The 19913-nt window shown below is 48.9% G+C and overlaps 1 protein-coding gene across 2 annotated transcripts; it reads right to left on the bottom strand.

The window, feature by feature from the left end:
• Positions 1-7212: 7212 nt before the first annotated feature.
• Positions 7213-16600, bottom strand: PGLYRP3 (peptidoglycan recognition protein 3). 2 transcript variants are annotated; one of them, XM_037500569.1, is made up of 9 exons: positions 16552-16600; positions 15383-15470; positions 14919-14944; positions 14326-14527; positions 13050-13168; positions 12015-12167; positions 10603-10801; positions 8027-8145; positions 7213-7391 (listed from the first exon to the last, which is right to left on the bottom strand). In XM_037500569.1, exons 1-9 carry the CDS (start codon positions 16598-16600, stop codon positions 7213-7215), a joined length of 1134 nt encoding a protein of 377 aa, XP_037356466.1. The 2 variants fall into 2 exon arrangements, with proteins under 2 accessions (XP_037356466.1, XP_037356465.1); XM_037500568.1 differs by lacking the exon at positions 14919-14944 and having other exon boundaries at positions 15363-15470.
• Positions 16601-19913: the final 3313 nt, after the last annotated feature.

The following is a 19913-nucleotide window of genomic DNA, read 5'->3' as shown; positions in this document are numbered from 1 at the left end:
CTGCTGGTATTCTAACTCCACACCCAACAGTTATGGCCCAATACCCAACCTAGCCAAGGAACCAGCTCACCTGCTCCATCTACTGATCCAAGGTGGGATTCCCTCTCTCTTCTGGAGCTGTTCCCTAAACCACCATCCACTCAACAGCTGCCAGAGACAGAGTCCACACTCAGACCCTTAGACTCCAAAGCATCTCAGGCTTGGAAAATGCCCAGGTCATTCATTTATTCCATAATACTAACCAAGCTACCATTATGTGCTTGTTTACCTTACACTATCCAGGAACTTGGGGTATATTAGAGGGGTCCTTGCCTTGTCTAGTGAGGAAGACAGATATGAAATAGCCACAGATTAAAGATACATTGCCAAAGAATACTGTGTTGGAGAGGAGCAAGTTTCTGAATAAGCAATGGTTGGTGGTGATGGTCATGGTTGTGGTGGTGGTGGTGGGTGTGTGTTTGGGGGAGGAATGTGGTAGAAAACATGACATTTACTCTGGAAACTGAAGGATGAATAGGAATTGGCCAGGCAATGAATACAGGGGACAAGAAGAACATCCCAGACAGAAAAGGTGGTCAGTTCCACAGTCCACCAGTAGGCCCTGCCAACAAATGTAAGTTCCATCTCACCTCGTGGGAGTTGCCTGTTGGCTCCCCTTCCTCGCCTCATCCCCATCCTCAGCTCCAGGTAATAACCTCCCTGAGACAAGACAATCAGTTTAGGCCACTTGTGTGTGATCATGTGGATATTTTATACTGCAACTTATTTGTAGTATTGCAAGTTCTTCCTCTCTTTTACCTTTAAATACCAATCTGGAGAATTTCATTATTACCTAAATTTGACAGAATAACAAACCCAAGAAGCTTAAACAAGTATTCTTAGCTTCACTGCAACTGGAATCTAAACCAAGATCCCTGTGATTTTAAGTGGCAGCACTTGAGCGGAAACTGCTCCTTTAACTTCCCAAATACCAGAAATCTACCCATTGGGAGGCTCCACAGTCATGCACAGATCAGAAAAATCTTAATGCACATTGCATTTGGCCTACTCTACAAACACAACACTATCTCCCTCTGCCGGATGCAAACCTCACCACATGCTTGTAAAAAGACTAAGAGATTAAAAGAATCGAGGTAAGGGATTCACTTCCCTTTTCAGTGAAAAGAAAGAAAAAAATTTCAGATTCATAAAATATTGGTGATAAATGAATGATGACCCCATGGGTATAATGAAAACAGACTAATTCATAGTGCTGGGCAGTGGGGTTGGCACACACACCTCAGTCACAGTTCCTCTCTGCCTCCAGCAGTCACAGAGGTGCAAGGACTGAGTTGACAGGTAGACCTGTTACTGTGTATGTGGTTGGTGCCAGGAGTCGCAGAGACTTGTGGCCAATGGATGACTGTCGTCCTAGAGGTAGGTTTCTGGAAAAACTACATAAGGAGAGGGGGTACAAGGATGGGGGCTCTCAATCTAGTTTCTCTAGCACACCTCCTCAGTGTCCCTTCTGTAAAATGGGGTAACAGTGCCCTCCTCACCGGGTCCTGCGAGGGTCAAATGGGGCGGTGTGTGTAGGTGCACCTGACCTCGTTGTCCGATACATGCCGATGTTCAAGGGATGATAGTAAAGGATTTGAATAAAAATGCTGAAGGTGAAGAAGTGAGGGATGGCTCATAGGGATGACAAAATCAGAATTTAAAGAGGTTTCAACAGACTCTAACTATGGGGAAACACTACTAACATGACACTAAATCAAGACTAACTAGAGTCCTGCACTTAGGTGGAAAAACGGGCCTGGTGAGGGCATGATGGGGTGAGAGATGGGTGAACAGCCACTGTGATGGGAAGACCCACGAGCCAGTAGGTTGGCTGTGTGACCCAAGGATAAAGCCATTTGGACTGCATTCTGTTATTGTTATGTGACATCAAAACTGCACCATTTACATAGGGTTTTATATTTATTACCTTGATGTTGGATCAAGGGAAGGAATTGCTGCAGTGAACTCTGTCTGAATGAGTAGAGCCTGGAGTATTTTGTCCACTTCCGGTCACCAGTTATAAAAGGAAGATGTACTTCCAGTCACCAGTTATAAAAGGAATGTGAGCAACCTGGAGGACATCCTGGTTGAAAACTCCAGCTCAACACTAGCCTGTTCTAGCTATATGAACTTTTCTCCAAGCCAAGACTCAGTTTTCTCAGCTGTCAAATAGGAACACTAGCTCCTGCCTACAGAGCTCTCTTAAAGAGTCAATAAAATCACAGATGTCACAAGACCAACAGAATCTGCACAGAGAAAAGATCATCGAGTGGTGTTAAGAGCTCAGTCCTCCTTGTCAATTACCCACTAGTGGGTGTCCGCTCTGTAGGCCTGCTGTGATCCACTGGACCCTAGGTTCACCTCCTCCCAGGCATCGTCCTCACTCTTGACTCCACCACACACAACACCACACCACAGGGCAGCTCAGTGGGGACACACCAGACAAGCCATCACACTTGCCACCTTCTCCAAGAAAGGTCAGGGAACAAATGGTATGTGGTCCTCAGAGCTTGGTCCTGAGCACCTACTCTGCACCACAAGCAGGTCTGCATACCAACAGGGTCAACGTTTCAAGCTCTCCTGGAGCTTATGATTTAGGAAGAAAGTCAGACAAAAAAAAAAAAAAAAAAGAATTATAAACTCAGAGAAAGGAACACGTAAGTCAATCATTACAAGTGAACAGAGTACCAAAGAAACACTGAATAAGAATCTAATTTAGGGGCCTCCCGAATGGTCCCAGAAAAAAGGACATGTTAGCTGAGCATGGCAGGATGAGAAATGCCCCGGCCCCCCTCCCACTCAGCAGCTGCATGGTTCTTGGGAACCAGAGGGTCCCGGGGTGGAGGGGAGGGGTCCCTGAGAAGGGACCTCCAACTCCCTACTACTACTTCTTACTCCACTGTGGAAAGTCCTCCCTGAGCCCCCACCTCCTCTCTCCCTCCCTCAGCTAATAGCATGTCTCCTCTTTCAGAGCTGGCTCTGCTAGTGAGGCCCAGCCCTCAGAACAGCTGACCTGAGGAACCTGCCGGGCCAGAAACACACCTGGTCCTGCTTCTATGTGCTCTAAGCTTCTGGAAGGTGTGCACCTTCCCCAGAAACACCCCACCCTTGGCCTTCTGCCCCCAACCCACTCAGGGCCTCCAGCCGTCCCAGGGCAGGGGAGGACATGGCTGGGGCAGGCAGAGTGGATTGGGCCCCTGGGAGTCCATAGTGCTAACACCGTCCACTCCCAATGCTCTTCCATGCTGCTGTTTTTAGATGTTGGTGACAGCAAAAGAGAAAGGACAAAGACAGGATCAGACACCTAAGCAGACAGAAGGCCAGAGACAGAAATGAGATGTTCTGAAGAAGAGAGAGGAACGCAGCATGAGAGAAGGAACGAAAAAAGAGAAACAGGAAAAGAGGTGGGATGGAGGCAGAAAAGGGACCAAGATGCTGGACAAAGAGAGGCAAAGCATAGGAAGCAAAACCCTGGAAAGACAGAGGAAGAGCCAGGGCGCTCAGGGAAAGGGTGGGCAGGATCTTCGGAGAGAACCCTTTTCCTGAGTCAGCCAGCTAGGAGGAGTCACCGAGGGGTGGAGTGTGGGGGGCCAGCAGAGACCAGCGGACCACATTTCCTCGGCTGGGTCCCCACAGTGAGAAGGTTACAGAGGCCTCCAAGGATGGGAGGAAAGGGGACACTGGTGCTGGAGAGTGTCCTCCCCAAATCTACATGCATGGGACATCTGCCAGTGGGTGGGACCCATGGCTGGCCTGGAATCACAATGGAATTTGCCTATGAGGAATCTGACAATGGCCGGCAGGTTTCAGCAGCATGAAGACACTGGCATTTTCCACATCTGTGCCAGATGTCCCAAGACCAGGGATGGAAGAGCTCCCAGGCCAGCATGGCTGCCTCTGGGCACCTGCCATGGACTCTGTCCCACAGATAGACAGTGGCCCTTGGTGCTCCACAACCCATACTGGCCCTGGAGGCACAGAGACCACAGTCTGCCACCAGGGGAGTCCAGGTCCAGAAGGGGAAGGCAGGGGACAGGGATAAACCCAAAGGGGCCAGTGAAGTCCATGGGCAACTGCGGAGGGAGAGATCACTTCTGGTCTGGAGAACAGCTAGCCTTGAAAAGCATCCTAAAAACCCAGTGGAATAGGAGAGAAAAAGAATGAGGGGATGAAGGGGACCAAGACCCCAAAATGGGCAAGCCCAGAGGGTGAACCCGTGAAGTGCCCACTTGGGCTCGTGCTATGAGTGAGACTATGGAAAGTCCTAAATGCCAGGTTGGAAAGGAGGGGCCGTAGAATGACTTGGACAGGTGGATGTGGTGTGGAGGCCATGCTCAGAATGCAAGCGTGCCTTTCCTCAACTCCCTGGCTGAACGTGAAATGGGCATCTGCCCCTTCAGGTTCAGTTTTCTGCAAAATCAAGGGCTTTCACCAGATTAGTGTTCTGTTCTGGAACCAAAGGGAAATTCATTTGGAGTCTTGTTCTTCCAATTCACAATGTGGAAAACCTTTGCCAAAGAGCACTCTAGAGCCCCTTGCACCTGAGTGCAGGCAGCCTGAGGATGTGTGCCTCCTGCCAGGGGCTCCTGCCCACTCACACATGCTTGGTCATCACAAGGCTCTCACCAGCCTGCACCCAAACTCCCCGGGCAGGGGAGGCTGGTACCCATGATGTCATGTCCTTCCCGCCAACAGGAATAGGAGACAGCAGCAAAGATGACAGCAGCAAGGAGAGTAAGGACACCGCCACTAGTGCTAGGGGCGGTGAGTAATGCCAGAGCCTCAGACTCTTACCAGACCCTTACACATTTTAATTCACTTAATCCTCACAGGAGCCCTCTGAGAGGCTGTTAGTATGAACACCGTTTTGAATAATTAAGGGAGAATTTCTGGAGGGAATTTCTCAATACGAAAGACTCAGAGGCAACCTGCATGGAATTTCCCTTGAAAAAACATTTGCTAGTTGAGTGCTCTGATTTTACCTAGATAATATATTTAAGATCAATAAAAAGTAAACAATTCTGAGAAGGCAATAGTTCAGAGCACACAGCATGCACAGCATGTTCTGAGGGACCTTGATGAGTGCTGAAGGACATGGGGAGTCTGCAGCTCCCTCCAAAGCCCACCAGGGCCAGGGAAAGGCAGGTCCATGAGGACTGAGTTGGGTTTGAATAAAAGGCAGGACCTCTGCTTTGGAGGGATATAGGAGGGCCAAGAAATCTGAAGGACAGCTTTTTCTTGGGGGTCATTTCTGAGCATCTCACTACTGCCCCTTTGGCTATGTGCTGCATCAAGTAGGGGCAGTCATCAGAGAAGGGACCACACTGCAGGAACTAGGGGAGGCGTCCTGGCAAGTCTGTACCCAGCCCTCTCCCCACCCTCCATACCACAGGAAGGACGAGGTTGGCCAGAGTTTCCGTGGAATCGTGTCCCGTCCATTTGGAGTGACCTCCTGGAGCCCCTATCCCGGCTGTGTGTGTCAGAGTCCCTGGAACCCTGGGTTCCCCAGATAAACTTGTCCCTCCCCGCTTACATGTCCAGGTGGCCTGGGGTACATGACAGACAGACAGAGTGGATCCAGAGAGATCAGAGACACAGTCTTTTTCTTTCTTTCTTTTTTTTTTTTTTTTCAATTGTGGTATGTTTCCTCCAAGGGACAATAGTGACAGTTCATGGTGATGTGGTGATCAGAGACATAGTCTTTCGAGAGTCCAAAGGACTGTGTAAACAGTGAGGCTGTTAAAACTTGCTTTGTTGTAAGAATGTAAAACATTCTAGAACCGTGACACAGTAAATATACCAAAGTTGTAAGAAAAATAATCGCATGTGGGCCTCCCCAGTGGCACAGTGGGTTGAGCACAGCGCTGTGAAGCTGTCCGCAGTCTCTGCAGCGCGGGTTCGATTCCCAGCCAGCCAGCGAGATTCCCTCATGGCGCAGCAGACCTCTCCTGTCTCGCCCGCTGCTCCCCTCAGCAGTGGATTTCAGTCAGTCTTCCTGTCTGTTCTCGACTCTGTCTCTCGTGAATCCTCTCACCCTCCCACACCTCTGGCCTGTGCCCCAGCTCTTGTATAAATAAATAAATAAATATATCTTTAAAAAAAATATCCCATGTTTCTGGCTCCTTCTATCATCCCTCCCTTTCTTCCTTCTCCCCTTGATTCCAGATCAGGAAAAACAGGAACAGGCTCCTGATGCGGTGTGTCTGCTCCTGTCTGAAAGGAGAGACTTCCCTCTGGGCAGGACCAGCCCATGACTTCAGATCCTTGCCTGATGGCCTGTGTCCGGCTTGGCAAAGGCAGGGAACAGGCAGTGGGAGGCTTGTGTGGACACAGCTGGGCCTGGGCAGGGAGCTGCCTTGGGGGCCTCGGGGAGGACGGGACACTGCATCCTGGAGACACAGCAACCACCGCAGATGAGGGGCCAGAGCCGGCTCTGAGCCTCGGACTGGGAACGAAGGGGACAAGGGGAGTGCCGGCGGGATGGGGGACGACCCAGGAAGATATCCCCAAAGCGGGGGTGAAAGAGCAAATCAGAAAGGGAAGCAGAAATCCAATCCACTCACTCACTGGTTTATTCCATATTGGTTATGACAGTAGCACCTACTGGATGCCAGACATTGCTGAGGAACTGAGGAGACAGAGAAACGAAACTGGACAACTTCGCCATCCAGTGGAGGAACAGACATGTCGACAAGCAGTCATGGTCCTGAATTAGGGCCCCTTTCAAATACAGACAAGGCCGTGGGTGTGCGGTCACAGAGGAGGGGCTGGGGACAGTGACAGGGGCCAGGGGAGAGGGCAGGGTGGTGGGGCACCCAGCAGGACATGCGTTCTAGGCACAGGGGCACACGCCAAAGTGGCAAGAAGTCCAGAGGGAACCAACCCTCACCTCACCTGGCTGAGGGGCCGTGTGCCCAGGGAGAGGAAGGTGAGCAGAGGGGACAACTGGGGCCAGACTCAGAGGCGTCTGCGCTGGCAGCGCTGGGCTCTGGGGTGTGAGGGTCTTGGGGGGGCGCTAGCAGGACAGGAGCATACCAGCCTGAGGAAGGGGTCAGGGCAGGGCTGGCAGGGAGGGGACAGGAGGTGTTGGGTCAGAGTGGAGGTGAGGTCTGGGGAGGCCCAGTAGCCAATTGGGATTAGCGGGCAGCAGTGTCAGAAGGACAAGGGGCTCCCTCAGTGTTTGAAATGAGGCCAAGACTTAATGATGTCGTATAAGGCCTGCCCAGGAGATAGGGTACTGATCACATCCCTGTGCCCCACCAGGAGGTAGTTGGGAATCAGGTACCCCTTGTTCACAGCACATTCGATCAGGTCCTGGGCTACCTCCAGCGCTGCGGCATTCGGTGCCTTTTCTGCAAGACATATTGACCCCATCAGTCAGTAGGATCTCCAGGTTCCTTGCTTAGCACAGAGAGAAGCACCTAGACTCCAGTCCTTCTGCACCCTCCCCACCACCAACCTAGTCAGCAAGTTCACATATGTTGCAGCAGCCAGGCACAAGGAGAAAATGAGGTCATGTGTTCCCCAATGGTTTCCTGTTAAGTTTCCTCCAGAAAGTTAAAAACTGCTCTGGAAGAGAGCAGCATGGCACACTGCTGTGTGCTACGAGGCTAATATGGCATCTGTGCTGTCCACCACCTTGCCATCACGGGCAGTGGTGCTCCCCAACCTTGTTGCCATGGTTACCCAGCGAGAAAATACATTTGCCATCAAATCCATAAAAGCACCAAAGTATGCAAAAGCTGTTTTTCTGTCCAGCTCCACACTTACCTGGGCTATGGCTACAAAACAAGGTTGAACTGAGTAGGGGATGGGTGTTTCAGCTTCAAGGGGCCTCCAGTAACACGCACCTTATTTTGAGTCCACTTTAAAATTAAAATGTTCTACTGGCACTGGCAGGATCCACAGTGCTGTCACTCCCCCTGCGCTCAGACGTTCCACATGGAACTGTCTCACCCAGAGTCCGCTGCCCATGTTCACCCCTTACCCATAAAATTGCCCATGAAGGCGATTCCCAGGGCAAAATCATTGTGCCCATAGCTGTGACTTCCTTGGATATTCCAGCCAACTCCTTCATACACACCACCGTCCTCACCCACCAGGAAGCTGGGAGGGCAAAGAAAAGTAAAGAAAGTCACTCTGGAAAGCAGAATTGGCTTCATTCACTCCTCAGATCATTAATTCATTCTTTCATCCATTTATCAGATATTGACTGGCCATTTCTTATGTGCCAGTGTACACAGAGGTCAAAAAACAAACAAACAATCCCAGTCCCTAACCCCTTGAAGTGAAGACAGATTATGTCAAGAATTGCTGACTTCAGTGCACTGCAACATGGCCTTCCTTCCCAGCAAGCCACTGAGGCTGATGCCCCCATGGTGGCCAGGGGCCTCCTTGACACTAGTATTACAGATACATTGTTCTTCTGTGTCACATGGAGCTGGAAACCATTCTGTTCTTGAAATATCCTCTTGCCTGGCTTCCGCAAGCTCACACCATGCTGATTTGCCTGTATTTTGCTGCCTCCTTCAGGTCCCTCAGCCTTCCCACCTTCCTCCAGCAGTATGGTCTCCCCTTGCTCTCCACACACTCAACACGTTCTTCCTGGACAGTCATCCACTCCCACAGCTTCCATTCCTATTTATTAAAACCAACATGTCCTAACAAACCCATTTCCTTCTGGATTTCCCCAACCAGAAAACTACACATCATCGTAAATGCCTCCCTCTCTCTCTCCCAGCACCTTCCAATCATTGCTCATGGCTTTGCAGCTCATTCTGAGCTGTTGATTACTTGCTTACTCTCTTCTCTCTCAACTCCACTGGCAGAGGGACTATGACCATATATATCTTGCTGAGCACAAGGCACAGAGCAGATACCCAATAAATATTGGTTAAAAAAATAGAAAATGGTGAGTGAGTGGGTGGGCACTCTGTCTTGATTACAGTCCAAGTCAGGGTCCGAGGTGACACATGAGGCCGAAGTAGAAAAGGGACACCACAGGATTTCAAAAAACACTCATTGGTGTGCACCTGAAATTTATACAATGCTATAATGTACTATTACTTCAATAAATATTAATAGTAGGAAAGTCCCTGGTGGCCTCGGGGCTAAGGCTCTGTGCTACCACAGTGACAGCCCACCAAGAAGGACTGAGTTCGACCCCCGTTCAGGGAGCTGCCCACATGGTGCAGCAGACATCTCCTGACTCGCCCGCTGCTCCCCTCAGCAGTGTTTCAGTCAATCCCCCTGTTCTGCTCCCCACTCTGTCTCCGGTGAATCCTTTTACCCCCTGCACTTCTGGCCTAAGCCCCAGTTCTTCTATGCAAAAATAAATAAATAAAATCTTTAGGGCCTCCCCTGGTGGCGCAGCGGTTGAGCGCTAGGCTGAGAAGCTGCCCACAGCCTCTGCAGCACCGGCTCGATCTCCAGCTGCAGGGTGAGGGTCCCACATGGTGCACAGACCACTCCTGCCACCCACTGCTCCCCTCAGCTGTGTATTTCTTCAGTCTGCCTGTTCTGCTCCCTGCTCTGGCTCTGGTGAATTCTCTCACCCTCCAGTGCTTGTATAAATAAATAAATAAATCTTTAAAAAACAAACAAACAAACAAATAAATAAATAAATAAAATCTTCAAAAATAATAATAATAAAAGTCAAGAAACAGGGATTGACCCTAAAAACTGAATACAACAGCAAAAGTAGCATTCCTTCAGCTTCTGACATTTTCCATTTATTTGAAGATAGAGAGTAAAACCAAAACATTCTCTTTGGGTTCCTTTAATGCCAGGTCTATAATAAAGAGACACATTAAGCTAATGGAAAAGCAGAAACTACATAGAGAGCTACCTTAATTTTCAAAGAAGGGACTTAGTTATAGAGTATGATAAATTTAAACTATTCGTCTGTGACCTAATCACAACCCATTTTATAGAATCTTGGGTGAATTCACTTTTGCATTTGTGCTATTCTGGCTAGCTGCCTCGCTCCTCAACTTCCATTTTAAAAGCAGCCTTTACACGGGGGGTTGAGCACAGCACTGTGAAGCTGTTCACAGCCTCTATGGCATGGGTTCGGTCCCTGGCCAGCCGGGGAGATACCCACATGGCACGGCAGACCTCTCCTGTCTCGCCCGCTTCTACCCTCAGGAGTGTATTTCATCAGTCTGCCTGTTCTGCTCTCCACTCTGTCTCTGGTGAATCCTCTCACTCTCCCACGCCTCTGGCCTGTGCACCAGTTCTTGTATGCATGGATAGATGAATCTTTAAAAAAAAAAAAAAGGCATGAGCCTTTGGTGACCTTCCACAGGGATCTCCCTTGTCACAGTTGCTTCTAAACTCTTCTTGTCAGCATCTTCCCAACCTCCCATAAAGAATGTGCCCAGGACTAACCCTTAGCTATACTCTAAAGTATATTCTGTCCAGTGTCTTGCAAGAATAAAATATAACATTTGATATAATATATCTAGTATGAAGGAAGTCTTAGTAAACATAGGTGCCTCCCTCAGCCTCTCTTCATATGTCCCTGAAGAAAAGGCAGGCCATGCTTCCACCCATCCTACTTACTTATACCCGATGTCACAGAAGCCCCTGGCATCCATGTGGTAGGACTGTAGATCTCGGACATAAATCTGGCAGTCCATGGACACTGTGCAGGGTAACCCAACCGTGTGGATGATGATGACGTATTTGGCGGGGAGATTCATTTTAGGACAGTGTGTCTCTCTGGCTTCCCAAGTTGACCGCGTGATGATGTTGGGGCAAGCTATGGTGAGGTGAAAATCCAAGGGAAGTCACTTATGCCCATATATGGACAATCTCACAACTGCAGGCCTGGTGACCCCCCTCAAGCACCCCAATTTCTGGCACCCACTGGCACAGCTTATCATGAACTCAGTTGTGGCATTCTGGGAAAGCCCAGAGAGTGATCACCTGGGTTAGGGGACTTGAGCCAAGGAACAGAGTCCAAAATGTACATTAGTGGTAGCAACTGTGAAAACCAGTGTGTGAGCTGAAGGGAAAGGACTGTTGGTCATGCAGAGGCATGGCCATTTTATTCAAGAGATGACATAGACTTGTGTGCTTGAATAGGCCTTGCAAATATATGCAGGAATGAATTCGTATGTGTCAGGGCCAATATAGTAAGTCATTGGACTCACTGTCCAAAGAGAGAAAAACTTTGACATCTACAAACAATTAAAGAATTGTCATTCTTGGAAATAACATCTTCTGAAAGCAAGAAAAAATTTATTTTTAGGTTTACAATTTTAAAAAACTTATTTTAAAAATATCCTTGAATCCAATCAAAGCTCCACTTGAGCAGAGTTAAACTACTGAAACTGATAATTGCAATAAGTACCTTTAGGTTACTGCTCCTGAACATTGCAGGATATTTTTATTATCCAACTTCTTGGAATGTTCATTCTGATATCAGTATAACCTGGGAACTCAAGTTTTTCTCAGCATTGTAGCTATATTGCTGGCTGTTTTTTTCCATTTAGAACAGTGTGAGTGTGAGTGTGTGTGTGTGTGTATGTGTGTGTAGTCATGTAGTACAAATAATGTGCATTGATATTTAATCTACCCTATTTCCATTTTATATATACAATATATGCATGTTGTTAATCTCTTCATTGTCTATATTTACTCACTTAAAATTTCTGTCCATTTTATTCACATCTGTATCTCCAGTACCTAGGAGAATGCCGAGCATTCAGTAATATTTGTTGATTGATTGAAAAATGTGTGTGCGAGTATATATACATATATATATTTATGTCAAGAATAAGTCTCTAGCTATATCATTCTGTTGGAATGGAGAGGACAAGATTCCCTCTCAGAATTTTCCAGATCTCACAGTTATGATAGGCATGAGAAGTTCTCAGTCCAAGGAACGGCTGAGCACCAATAGGAGAGAGTGCTCCTCAACATGGTGAGCAGTCCCTGGGTCCAGGGTGAGCTGGGACTAAGAGGCTTACCTTTCCTGGGCATCACTGGCTGTTGAGGGGCCAGGCAGATCTCCTCTTTCAAGATTAGTGGCTGAATATACCTGGATGACAGGTGACCTTTCCGGATGGCATACAAGATCAGGCCCTCTGCAGCTGATAAGGCAGCAGGGCTGGGACTAATGCCTGCAAGAAGATAGCGTGAAACACCGAACTGTCAGTAAAAAACTCCAACTGGTCTGGACTTGGAGGAAGGACAAGACAACCCCCTCACCCTGAGTAGCTAATGGATAGGAAGAGAGAAAACTGGACAGAGGGCCTAAGAGGCACTGAATTACTTGGAGAGAGCTCTAGGAAGTCAAGGTGGTGACCTCTTCAAATTCCACTCTGGACTGTATCTACTCTGTCCCTACTGCAAGCCCTGGCAGCAGTTACATCTACCTGCAAAGGAAAGCCCTGTCAGGCATGTGTAACATGGAGAAAAAGGTGACAGTGTTACTTATTAGTTCCCATCACCAGGCAGATGGAAAATGTTCTTCACACCCATTAACTCACATGGTCACAGAAAACCTCTGACATAAGTGCTATTACTCCGCCCATTGGCAGATGAGGACCCTGGCAGATATCAGTTCTTCTGTACTAGCTCTCAACTCCATTTCTGTTCTGTTCTCTCTTCTGTTTGCAGAAGGCTAGAAGCCTGCAAACTATATTCCCCAGACTTCCCTGCCTGTGGTTTCTGGTCTGGTTCAACCAATAGGAAGCGCTGGAGGAAGAGAGACACCAAGCTTTTCTGCCCCTGCCAGCCATAATCTCAGTGTCTCACATCAGACCCTAGGACTGACTGCAATAACTGTGAACTGAACTCAAGTGGTGTCAGTCATGGCTCAGCATGGGAGAGAGGCTGGAAAGGGGGAAGAGAACTGAAAGAAAGCCAAGTCATAGAATCCAAGGAGAAAAGGACTTCAAGAGAGATGCACTTGTCAGAGAAGACAAGCAAGCTATTGAGACAAGGGGAGGACGAGAGCATGCACAGCTCTCTGGCAGAGCGGCAGGGGGAACCACCATTACCTATCTTATTGCCGAAGAAGGCGAGCCCCAAGGAGATGTTGTTGTAGCCCTGGGTGTGCACGCCTTGGACATTCCAGCCCACACCTTCATACACCCGGCCATCGTCCCCAACCAGGAAGCTGCCGGGCAAAAACATGGTTTGAATGACAAACCTCTGTAACGGAAAGCCTCTCACCCATCCTCCTAAGGGAAAGCAGTGCTACGGCCCCAGTGACAGCAGTGGGAGGGCAGGGGAACACCCATGTTAAACTTCCAAGAGATGCAGAAATAGATTTTTAATTTTGTTATGACTTAGTTTACATGTGATTCCAAGAGCCTCATTTTAAAAATACTCTTTTGGTTCAAAGTGGACTTTGAACATGCAACTCAAGAGCCTGAATTCATGCACCATGTTTTTATTTTTTTTTTAAAGATTTATTTATTTATACAAGCACTGGGTACAGTCAGAAGCGCGGGAGGGTGAGAGAATTCACCAGAGCCAGAGCGGGGAGCAGAGCAGGCAGAAGGACCGAAATACACTGCTGAGGGGAGCAGCGGGCGGCAGGAGAGGTCTGCATGCCATGTGGGACTCTTGCCTGGCGGCCGGGGATCGAACCGGCGCTGCAGAGGCTGCTGGCAGCTTCACAACCCAGAGCTCAATCGCTGTGCCACCGGGGAGGCCCAGCACCATGTTTTTAAATGACAGGACCAAGAGCTTGAACATTCTTCAAAGCCTCTCCCACCCCACCCTTTCACTGCTCCCCCTGGGAGGAGGTCCTTTAGGGCACCCATTGGGAGACAGCTTCTTGGGTGAGAGCCCTGCTGTGCGCAGGAGCTGCAGGTGGTCTCAGCCTAGCTCTGGGTCCTGGCTTCCTGTCATGTCACGTGGAACACCTCCTGTGACTCCTCAGACCTTGGCTTTTACCTGGGAAGTTAAGGAGGTGGTGCTTCTCCTCCAAGTCCCTGGAGCAGCCAGACAGCCTCCTTAGGTAATGCCTATGAAGACCTTTGTGGCCATAAGTTCCTGAGAGCTCCCAGGGTGATGGCAGAGTTGCACAGCCTCCCTTGTGTCTTTCTAGGGGGTCCCCACCTCCAAGGCCACATCTGAACAAAGAGCGCAGAGCAGTCCCTCCTAGTGCCCCTGGAGGATTTGTGATTCTGTTTGCTTGTTTAACATTTTTAGTCATTATAAAAGTAACATGAATGAAAAAGTGGGAGAAATAGAGGAAGAGGAGTGAGAGGACCCCTGGAGCCCAGAGGGAACATGAACGCAGACTCGGCCCCAGCAACCTCTTACTTGTAGGCCACGTCACACCAGCCTTTGGTGTAGACAGAGTGGGACTGAAGGTCCCGCAGCCGCGCGCTGCAGGCCTCCCCCACCTCGCACTCCATCCCCAAGACCTGGTCTGTGATGACATAGGCCACAGGCAGGGTCAACGGGGCACTGCACGTCAGTGATCTTGCCCCCCACTCCTTGCGGGGGACAATGGTGGGCACACCTGTGGAGAAATGGCAGGATGACATGCTGCAGTCCAGGCCACATCCCCCTACATGCTGCCCTCACACGCTGGGACGCCGCTTCCCCTGGAGGAGGCCTTCACCACCACAGCCCCCTTCTCATCTCCTCATCCCCACTTCGGCTTGAAAACAAAGCCCAAGTTGAGTCTGCTTTCAATCTGGAAAGTCAAATCCCCTTGTTGCCCAAAGACTTTCTTCTCCTATTTCCCTAGAGGACAAATCCCACCCCCAACTCCTCTATGGTTGTACTCCCTGTGGTGCCCCACACCTTCCTCTAGAGTTTCTGGAAGCACCTCAGGATAGATGCCAGAGGGTGCATTTTCCCCACTGGCATTTGCCCTGGATCTCTGACCGTGTCTCCTGTCTGGTGACTCTCTGAGGGAAGCCCTGTCACTGTCCTCAAACTAGGGGCTCCCAGGCCTGAGACCCACAGGCAGCTCCATGAATACTGGCTCCCTGGCTTTCTTCCAGATGGAAACGTGCTGTGAGAGCTCCACACAGGCCCAGAGTCTCTGAGGGCTCCTTGTCTCTCCTCAATCCGGATAACTCCCAGGAACTCCCCAAAGAACAGTGTCTCCCCACTCCTTCAGGGAGCTAGAGGCTGGGTAGGGGGGAGCATGCCTTTGCCCCCTGGGATTTTGTTCCCCCTTCCAAGAACCGACCTTTGCAAAACCTTTGCCACATGTGAGTCATTGGTAATGTGAGTCAATGGTAATGGGATCCTATACCCCTCCAGCACCCAACCCAGCTATAATGAAGCCTGAGAAACATTTCTGGTAGCCTAAGGAGCCCCAGTAAACCCCCAAGCCACCTCACCATTGTGGCCCTTGTATAACAGATGTAAGATGCCAACAAACAGGTCCCAAAGCTTCTCTGACAATCCTCTGGCTTGGGTTTCATTCCAGGAGAACTGTGGGGAGTCCCCTGCAGAGGTATATTGCGCTTGGTGATCCTCAGAGAACACCTGGACCAGCTCAGAGGGGGGCCGTCCCAGCCCGCAGCCCACCTTCTCCTCCCAGGCCCCTGGCTTCCTCTAGGGGGCAATCCACAGATGTTTGCAGCCTTCCCTGCCTCTCAAAGCTGCCCAAGATCCCCATCCTCCCTCTCCTCTAACCCCCTTCCATTCTAGGGAGTCTGCCGTCTTTCCTGACCCTCGTCTGAGCAGCTGCTTACCCTGGTCCGCCTGCATACTTATTAACAAATCCAAGTGCCACGTACCCAGATGTCATCATTTTTGGTGAACACTCATACATGTATTAAGCACCAACTGATACAGGCAAGGTTCTCAAAACAGAAATTTGAAGATCATTGTGACCACACTCACAAACTAGATAATTTAGACAGGATTAATAGAGGATTTGTCACCATGGTGCCCTATGCCTCCCCACATTGAGTACCAGGGGTCCCGGGAGCAGTAACCCACTATAGCATCACCAAACACCATATCCCACAGCCCCTTTCTGTCACTCACAAGCATGTTAAGGGCACAAAGTTTGTGGCAAAGAACAACTTTAAGAGGTAGGCAATGAAGAATAACTCCCTCTCTATAAAGATGGGAAACTGAGGCTCAGAGAGATTATGCCACTTGTCAAAGACCACACAAGTTTTCAGCTGTGGGCTTGGATTCCAACCCAGGCTGCCTGACCCTGGAACCATGTTCATAACCACTACACCCTGTGGCCTCCCCAAAGTTGTCAGATGACCTTGGGCAAGTCACTGCTGTAATGTGACGGGTTTTTCCCTGTCAGAGAAGGTCACTGAGAGTGGCCTCCATGATTCTGAGAGTATTTCCTTCTGAGCCGAGGTGTGCTGGGCTGGCTGGAGAGATTGCTGAAGATGCAACCAGCTCAGCAGGGGAGGGGGCCTGAGCTGGCTGTGAGGGGAACAAGGACCCTGGAGGTCGGGAGAGGTAGGAGCACTGGGTCTGGACAGGACAACCTACAAGTGAAACCAGGCAGGGATTTTGATGGCAAAAGCACCTCTGACTCAATGAAGGAAAACTCACCCCAGGCTCTGAGAGCCAGAGCAGAGAAGACGGGAAACCACAGCAGCATCCTCTTGTGGTCCCAGGTGCCGATGAGAGAGCGCGGCCGGAACCCTGAGAGATACGGACAGTTAAGCCGATCACAGTCATCATCAGTGACACCCACCCACTGCACTGACCCCTGTCCACCTGCCTCCATCCTGTGGGCTGGCACCTGGCCAGCCTCCCCAGCTTCTCCAGCACAAGACTTGCAGGTGCTCAGTGAAGATGAGGTTGCTGACACCTCTGCCTAGCACCACCCTCGACCAGAGCCATGTCCATAACAGATGCTTATTCCCAGACTCCTCTTCCCTGGGAGCTCCTGGTTTCCCTGTAAGAAGTCAGTGCCTCATCTTAGACTCCCAGCATACATTAACAATTTCTAAAATCCATGAGTAGCTGTTATGAACAAACCCTATATAGATATTGCTCCATCTAGTGCTGCAACTTTATGTGTAATCCTTGTTAAATTCCTGAAAGATATCCTTAGTCCCATTTTATAGAAAAGAACACAGAGGCTCGAAATGGTGAACCACAAAGAGCAGCAGGGTGGGCCTCATCCCAGCGCTACTTGAGTCAGAGGTGTGTTAATGTGGCAAAGGCTCCCCTGTGTTTGTCACATCATTGAGCTGCAATTGCAAACTTAGCCCCTTATCACAGCAGGGGAAGGGCGGCTGGTGTCTCCCATGCCTGCCCCACTCGCGAACACCAAGCCAAGGTTTACCCACCATGGCTCACATCATTGTGAATTAAAATTCTGTAACTTAAAATAAAAAGGACTTATTAGAATAGGAGGCATGAGACGTAGTCAACAGAGATTCCAGACTAGATAGAATGGAAAGGAACAGGGGAGAGGTAACCCCAGGACCGCCAGCCTCAGCAAGAGAGGTACATGAGAGGCAGAACCAAATTCATTTAGAAGAGTTTAGAGCAAAAAAAGTTTTCTTATTTGAAGAAAATTCAAGAGGGGGATAAGTGGAAATTTCTCCACCACATTAATGTTTTAACCTTATTGTCAGGAAGAAACACTCTCACATACACTCACGCTACCTGTGGGTCCTGTGCTGTCCCAGCCCACAGTTCAGGGCGCAGGGGGCTCCCCCCCAGTTTCCAGTCTTGACCTCTGCCCTGCCCTCCTCCTCCAGCAGCCTCCTGGGCATGCACTGTCCCCCACGCTAGAGGACACGCCCACCCCAGAAATGGGAGGGCTGAGCTCTGCCTCCCAGGAGGGAAGAGGAAAGCCTGGGGTCCCTACAACACACTGAGCAGGGGGCAGGACTCCCGGGCTGCAGCCAGCTCCTCTGTCCAGGCTCTGAGAGAAACCAGGTGAGAGCAGACTCCCTGACAGAGGGACCCGCCCTGTGCACAAGCCAGCACCTCCTCCCTGGGGAAGGGCGCGATTGCTCAATGCTGCTGAGCTCCTTCCTCATGCCCTGCCTGGGATTCCCCCCAACACTCCAGGGTGCCCGTGGGAGGGGCCATCAGCTCTGGGAGTGTGTGTGAGTAGAGGCCACTCACCCACCAGCCCAGCCTGCCCCCCTCACCAGCAGGGCAGGATGGGGCCAGGGAAGTGGGAAGCTTCCTTTCTGGAGGCAGTCTTTCCCACCCATAGCCAGTTTGCCCTTAGCATCAAACTGCTTCCCGGAGACAAACGTCATAAGAAGTGTTTCATCAACCAAAACTCTCCACCCCTTCACCCAACCCGTCAGTGGCCTTCATCTTCAGCTCTGGTCTCCTAGAATCCCTGTACCTCCTCTGAGGAGGTTTATACATAAGGCTTTCAGTCCTGCTCTGTCAAAGGTATCTGAAGTACACCCAAGAAAGGGGGTGCTCAGACCAAAGCCCCTCCATGAGAGGCAGCCAAACACCCACCACATTCCTCACAATGACAGGCCCACTCACACTTCAGGGGCCAGAGCTGGGAAGGGGTCTCTTGGAACCTACAGACCTGTTGGCGTTTGAAGGAAACATGTTTCGTGAGCTCCATCCGCCATATTGGGGGACAGGGTCTTGGACAAAAACCTGAGAGAGAGACATCTAGCAGAAGACCCAGAATTACAATTGGTGACAAAGACAGAAACAAGCTCATGAGTTTTCCAAAACCTTGGCAATATCCTCATGTCTGACATTTTTATTTATGATTCTGAATGTTTTCCCATGGCGATTAGTAGGAAACCTTAGAATGGTTTATAAGCTCATCTTTAACACAGCAAGTGAGGGAGAGCTAGAGACTGGCTCACTCTGAAGTCAACTTTAAGAGGAGAAATCCAAGTGATAACGGAATGAGGCAGCCCAAAAGGGGGGAGGAAACAGGGCAGGCCTGAGGTCCCTGACAGGACACCCAGGGCTTCTGGGCAGACAGTCAGAAGCAGGGCCCAGGCATGTCCAGGAGGGATTTTTATGAGAACTAAAGAGGTGCTCCTTCCACAGGGGAAACTGTACTTAGTGTTGTGTACTTCTCAATAAAAACAGTTATGATACAATTGTATAAATTACATAGACCAACTTATTAAACACAAGATACTTTTAATCAAAGTAATTGGAACTCAAAGTCACTGAGATACCATAATTGGTTAAGTAGTTACCTTATTTTTGAGGAAGAGAACTCTTTGGGCCAATTTTGGCACTAATTTGATTCAGTATTTCATTTTCTTGGGTCATTTTAAATACATTTTAATTTAAGAAGTAGTATTCTACACTTGTAGCTGATATTATCCAAGTAAAATGTGTCCTGAAATCTACAAACATATTTAGAAAAATATCTAGTATATTTTTACTGTACATATGCTTTAACTTCAAGAGGAGTCACACTAGATTGAGAATATAATTTAAAGTCTTCACCCTCAGACACAAATGTCTAGTCAAAATCACTTTCTTTACTTCATCAGTTCCATTGTAAAATTGAAAATTCAAAGTCATAAATATGTAAAATTCAATTTGTAAAATTTTACCTAGTTATAACCCTGCATATTCGTCATAATTTTTCAAATTTTATATGAACTCTAAATACTAAAAAGACCATAACTGCGATCTGCATTGTAGAATTTTCCTTTTAAAATAATACTTACATATTCTATTTTTAAAAAAGGAAAAATTTTTAAATAGCAGAGAATAGATAGGCTCATATGAGATGCAATTGAAGTGAATCTTCTTCATTTTTTTAATATTTTCTACATTAGAGGAATTATTTACCTACTCAGTCTAATTGTTGACATTATTAATGCAACTTCAATGGATAGTTTTGCTCTTTTTCTCCAAATAGCTTCCTTAAATTAAGGGTACAGTGCAAAGCAACTATGTTTGTACCCTCGTCATGTCTGCGCACATGAAATTCAAAGTCTAGA

This window comes from Talpa occidentalis, unplaced genomic scaffold, assembly GCF_014898055.3.
Source record: "Talpa occidentalis isolate TD23 unplaced genomic scaffold, MPIMG_talOcc4v2.1 talOcc4.9, whole genome shotgun sequence".
In the NCBI taxonomy this organism is placed as follows: Eukaryota; Metazoa; Chordata; class Mammalia; order Eulipotyphla; family Talpidae; genus Talpa; species Talpa occidentalis.
The sequence above is the reverse complement of the archived record's forward strand: the minus strand, read 5'-3'. Positions and strand labels throughout refer to the sequence as shown.